Below are 6,059 nucleotides of genomic sequence, written 5' to 3' on the forward strand. Positions count from 1 at the left end.
CTCCACCGCACTTGAAGCACCCCAAAGAGGAGCAGTTGGTGAGACAGACAGACAGACAGGCAGTCATCTCCAGAGGGCAGTTCACCCGTCTGAGGTTGCAGTGTCATGAAGATCCCAGCTTGGCACAGCTGCCAGGCAAAGCCATCCTGCCCACCAGTTTCTGCTTTGGGTCCTCCTTTGCAATGGCACAAGGCTTTGGGCAGTGCTGGGTTTGCTGGCTGAAAGAGTTGGCAAAAGAAGAGAAGAAGAGGAGGAAGGGGAAGGGGAAGAAGAAGGAAGAGTAGGAGGAGGACTAGGAGAAGGCGGAGAAGAAGGACAAGAAAGGAGAGGAGAGGAGAGGAGAGGAGAGGAAAGGAGAGGAAAGGAAAGGAAAGGAAGAAGGAGAGAGAAAGAAAGAAAGAAAGAAGAAAGAAACAAAGAAAGAAAGAGAAAGAAAGAAAAAGAAAGACAGAAAGAAAGACAGAAAGACAGAAAGAAAGAAAGAAAGAAAGAGAGAAAGAAAAAAAGAAAGAAAGAAAGAGAGACAGACAAGCACCCCAAAGTGTCCAACGGCAGTTTAAAGAAGAGGAGTTCCAGATGGAAGGGACCTGCAACAATCAGCTAGTCCAACTGCCTGACCACTTCAGGGCTTATCAAAGCATGGCTTAGCCAGTTAGCTGAGGTTAACAAACCTTCTTTTACAGGGTCTACATGAGGTGGGTCAAACCCCACCCCTTATGTCTGTTCAACAGAAAAGAGCAGATCGCTTGTATTTTTGTTGTAAGATCCTTTCTTACTCAACGCGTGGGCACCTTGGCTTTCCAGCAACTTGAACCCCAGGCAAAAGCCCTTGCAGATAAACCCAGCGGTAGGGTCCAGGGACACGCTGCGAGTGCAATGAACGGTAGGATGTCCCCAGGACCACCTGCAGAAGAAGCGGGGTGGGACAGAGGGCACACAGGCTACGACCTTCTCTGTGTTAACAGAGTGTCGTCGCATGTTGAACCATGGAGGGCAGCTTTTGTGCATGATCATGGGGGCAGGATCGGCATGAAATCAATGCAGGACACTTATAGAACACCCTGTGAAGCGCTTCACATTCATGCACCCGTTGATCTCTACGGAATTACTTTTGTGCAGCATCAGTGAGGAGATTTAATTCGCGTGGAAAACTGAATTTTCTCGGTGAAGCCTCCTCTCGTGTAGTTAGGTATAACCACGTAAACACGCCGTTAAACATCCCTCCATGCAGTGCTACTAAGTTCTGAGATTCTTCTTTAGCTAGTTCTCTGAAGTGTTGGAAGGTGAATTTTTTTTTTTGTTGCTGCTAATTTAAGACTTTTAATATTAATCTTTTCGACTGGTGTGAGGTGTCAGTTCTCTGCAAGTGTTAATTTACTCCCGGTTCACTGGGAGCAGTAATAGTTACTATCGCTGAGCTCTATGATTTGTTTTATCTTGTTGTTTTCTTTTTCCCCGTCCGGATCTCAAGTTTCCCCCTTCCCCTCCCCAAATCTTCTGGGCTGAGATGATCTGCTTCCACTTACAATCCTTTATTGTAGACCACAGTCTTACTGGTAGTGGCCATTGCGATTTCTGGCTCCAGCCGAGATGTCTCGATCTGTGAAATCAAAGAGGAGGCAAGATCAGAATCGGAATCGCTTTGCAGGAGCTCGATAGGTCAATAAATCAATGTGGAGAAGTCTAACATGTAAATAATACAATGTCAATCGTGCTTTTTCCGCATCATTTTAAGATGCTTTGCTCGAGTCTCAGAACAAGCCTCTTTGAATCGACTGGTGTTACAAGGAATGAGGCACACTCACTGCCTTGCAATATTCCATGAATTATAGAGTGTCTCTGAGAATCAAGCGGATCCCACCCATCGTTTTCCAGGAGACATCTCTTCCTTTTCCCGCAGCTGAGGTCCCTTCCTGTGGTGCTAGAAGGACTCCAGTCCCCGCAGCGACCCAGCAGAGCCACCGGCTGCGCGCTGACAGGAGTGGGGGACAGCGCACCCTCACTCAGCTCCTGGACCAGGGCTTGAGATGCTCCAACAGCGATGGATCACAGCTAAAATATTCCTCTGTCTCCAGCTCCCTCCTAATTTTTTTCCTTTTGCTGGCTTCGGGCAAAGCTTTCCCTTGCTCTGAAATCACTCCAAACCTTCGCATAGCTGGGAGGGATCTGTGGTGCTCCTGGTTCCTGTGACAAGCAAAGATCCCGCTCCCAGCTGGGCCTGGGCACTTTGCAAGACCAGACTTCTAGAAATCCTATATGTTGAACTGATGCTGTTGCTGACACAATGCTTAGGAACCCACGTTAAACCCGAAATGCTTTTGAAAATGTTTAACCTAGTTAGACAAATTAGCAAAAATTTGTGCAAAACAATTTAGGTATTTAAAATATTCAATGTTTTTAAAAACTGGAAAAACTGTTCTTAGCTTTCAGCTGCAAAAACCCAACAAAATATAACATCAAAGCAATCTTAACATGAGGTGCAACATAACCCTTCAGCAAAGCTGTTAAACAGCTACTGAAGCATCATGGGAAATAGCACTTCATTTATTCAAATGCACATATGTCAGGTTTTTGCACCATATGTCATTCCAAGCTATTTACAGTAATAATTAAATCTTAATCAACGTTTAACCTCTGTAAAATGTTTGAAGGGATCTAATCACCCTTCAGACTGCACTAATGAAGGAGAAATATATAAACATAAAAAGAAAATGATGCATAGATAGCGCACCAGAAAGAACAGTAATTGCAAAATTGTATTTCTTTTAAATATAATCAGCAAATTATGTAAAGTAAGCCAACGAGTATTTTAAGTGAAGACATCTTGGGTGTCAGAGGTGTGATCAGCTAATTTTGTACTGCTATCCATAACAGATGTAGCATATTTTCTTTTAGTGCCATTATTAGCAACTTCACCATTTCTTTCTGTGCTGAAACACAAAGTGAAGCATTGTGCCGGGGACAGCACCCAGCAAAGGTGCAGGAGAGGCGAGTCGCACGTAGCCCGGCACTGGCGGGATCCATTTTGAGGGAGGATTAACTCCGATCTGCCTGGCTCTGACGCAGCTTTTCTCCTGATTGTTTCCTTATTTTCCTCCCAGAGACAGAAAGAAAAGCTCGCAGGCATCGGGGCTGGGTGGTTGCACTCACTGGCATGGAAATATCAAGGTGGGAAGTGCTCTAAAATGACCTGGAATTTATGGTCCAACCATGACCATCCATGGTGGTGTTGGTAGGACTTGGGCATGTGGGGCAGTTCGGACAGAGCAAAAACCAACCTACTACCAGGAAGCCTCCACAGAGAGCCACCACAGTCCCTTCTTCTCCAATGGGGGCTGGAGAGGGGGGAGCTCCAGGGAAAGTCACATCTGCCTTGGTGGACCCCAGATCAGTGGTCTGAAAGCAAGAGCTATGGGGAAATGTTAAGGACTTGGATGTGCTGAGCCCAGAAGAGAGAAGATCGAGAGAGGCATGGTTGTATTTGCATGTGCAAGAGGCTATGGCACCGAAGAAAGGAGTAATGTTTTGTTCACGCTCTCCTGGGACACATTCAAAAAGATTCAAGTAAGATCCAAGCTGAACAGCAGGAAGAGTATCCTGGTGGGAAGGAGCAAAGTATTGCAACCAGATGCTTGGGGAAGGTGCGGCGTGTCTGTGGTGGGAAGCTTTCAGCCCAAATTAGATGAAACTCATCAAGAATAGTTTAAGCAGAACTGAGCTTGTCTTGGTGGAAGGTGACAGATGAGGTAATCGCTTGTAGGTTCTTCCAGCTTCTCTCCCATGGGTCCAGAAGGGAAACAGCCTCCTTTCCCTGCATGGCTGAGTCTTCATTCACGGTGAGGCTGTACACAAGCTTGTTAGATGAGATGGCTTTAGGAGGGACAGGACAGAGGTGTGATAGTTCGGAGGCAGATTGTCGTGTCTGAGCAGAAGGACAAGGGAATGAATGCCTAAGGCAAGATGGACTCTTGGTCAGGGACTTCCCTAAAGATCTTGAAAGAAGATGGTCACAGACATTAGTCTGGAGCTGCATATTACTGAACTTAAGGCCCCTTCTGAAGCTTGGGAAGATGTGAAAAAAATTTACTGGGTGGTAACTGGTTGAACTGGAGCACTCTCTGCAGATCTCCTGATTGACTTTAATAAAGCAGATATTAAAAACTGGTCTAAAGCCTCAGCTACAGGACTCCAAGGGGTGCATTCACACCAAGAAGGCAGGTACAGGAGGGACACAGTCCACAGCAGCACTGGCAAAGCTGTTCGGAAATGCATCAGGAGTAAGTTACTCCTCTCACCAAGAAATCAAATGCAGAAGAGCATTTGGGAAGAGTGCAGAAGTATTTGGGAGGTGGGCCACAGCTATTGAGATGTTAAGACACAACCTTACTTGTATCAGTTCAGTCTTTGAACCCCTCGGATTTTTTGTTGGAAAGTGTCATTTCACCTGTTTCGGTGTAGACTGCTATTCTAGGTGTCCAGGACCTGGACCTGCTCAGCCAACCTTCCCCTGGACATGACATGGAAAATGGATCTGGAGCCCACCAACTTTCTTGTCAAGTTTCTTGTGTCTCAGCTTCAAAGAAGACCCCTAGCACGGTCCTTGTTGGTCATGGGAACAAGGAATGTCTGTCATGGAGGGTGCTCCGAGGAACAGATTCAGCCCTGCTGGGAGTACACTGATGGCATCTGCCCCACCCCATACGGGGTGACTTTGTCCTTCTGAACCGAGTGCCTGCCATGGGACTGGGTTTGAATCGTGTCTTCCTCCCAGTGGGGTAGATCTACTTGTGCTGGGGCAAAGGACGGATCCTTTTCCTGGCTCTGGGATGATAGTGCTGAGATGTCTACCAGAAAAGGGCCTTCAACAATGGATCCAGAAGTCCAGGAGGGACACAAGGTCACAACACCACTGAGAAAACTGTGAAAGCACCACAGAAACACAGAATTGTTTTGGCTGGAAAAGACCCTTAAGATCATTGAGCCCAATTGTTAACCCACCACTGACAGGTCACTGTCACTAACCCCTGTCCCTCAGCACCACATCGACATGTCTGTTCAACCTCTCCAGGGATGGGGACCCCACCACTGCCCTGGGCAGACTGGGACAGTGCTTTACAACCCCCTCTGTGAAGAAATTGTTCCCTGTGTCCAAATTCAACCTCACCTGGTGCAACTGGAGGCCAGTTCCTCTCATCCTGTCGCTTGTTCCTGGGAAGAAGAGACCGACCCCCACCTCGCTCCAACCTCTGGCCAGGGAGTTGTCAAAAGCAAGAAGGTCTCCCCTGAGCCTCCTTTTCTCCAGGCCCAACATCCCCAGGTTGAGCTGCTCCTCAGCTGCTCTCAGCACACTTTGCACTCTAGACCCTGCACCAGGTCTGTTGTCCTTCTCTGGACACGCTCCAGAACCTCAATGTCCTTGTTGGAGTGGGCCAAAACTGAACCCAGGATTCAAGGCGCAGCCTCACCAGTGCCCAGACCAGGGGGACAATCACTTCTCTACTCCCAGAGAGTGCTACTAGGGGCTGTTTGGGAATAAAACTCAGACTTTCAGGCTGGTGGCTGCATGAGCATCAATGCAGCATTGACCGCTCAATATCCTGATGTGGCAGCATGGGAGACACTCTAACAAGGCAGCGGAGAAGGGGGAACCGCTTCACCCCCATCATGAGGCTACTGGGAGCTTTGTTATAGATGCAGGGATCCCAATCCCTGCTGGGGACACAGCTAAGGCGCATCTCCAAATTCATCCAGAACTGCGGGTGGCACTAGCCACAGAACTGTGCGACACCTGGTTGCTGGTGTGGCTTGAGGATGCTCTTCTCCCCTCTAGCAGATAACCAGGCGCATGAAGAGAAAAGGGAAAAAACCCCAAGAAACGGTGTTCCCTGACCTTATCCCAGCAACTGTTTATCAACCAGCATCACCCAGGTAATGCAGGCGGGGTGACAGCGCTGGCCTTTTAGCAGTGCTCCTGACCCGGTGAAATCGATCCCTCCCGGGGAACAAAGCCGCCACGAAGGGGATCGCCTCTCGCGGCTGGACACAGCAGGCCAGCACTA

General features: G+C 48.1%; 1 protein-coding gene across 1 annotated transcript in view; it reads right to left on the minus strand.

The window, feature by feature from the left end:
• Positions 1–1,486: 1,486 nt before the first annotated feature.
• Positions 1,487–6,059, minus strand: part of SFXN5 (sideroflexin 5) — a 58,649-nt gene continuing 54,076 nt past the window's right edge. The window contains exon 8 of the mRNA XM_010142718.1: positions 1,487–1,600. Within this exon, the coding sequence (XP_010141020.1) occupies positions 1,523–1,600 (78 nt within the window). The 3' untranslated portion in view covers positions 1,487–1,522. The remainder of the gene's footprint in view (positions 1,601–6,059) is intronic.

The sequence above is a fragment of the Buceros rhinoceros genome, unplaced genomic scaffold, assembly GCF_000710305.1.
Source record: "Buceros rhinoceros silvestris isolate BGI_N320 unplaced genomic scaffold, ASM71030v1 scaffold4799, whole genome shotgun sequence".
Taxonomy (NCBI): domain Eukaryota; kingdom Metazoa; phylum Chordata; class Aves; order Bucerotiformes; family Bucerotidae; genus Buceros; species Buceros rhinoceros.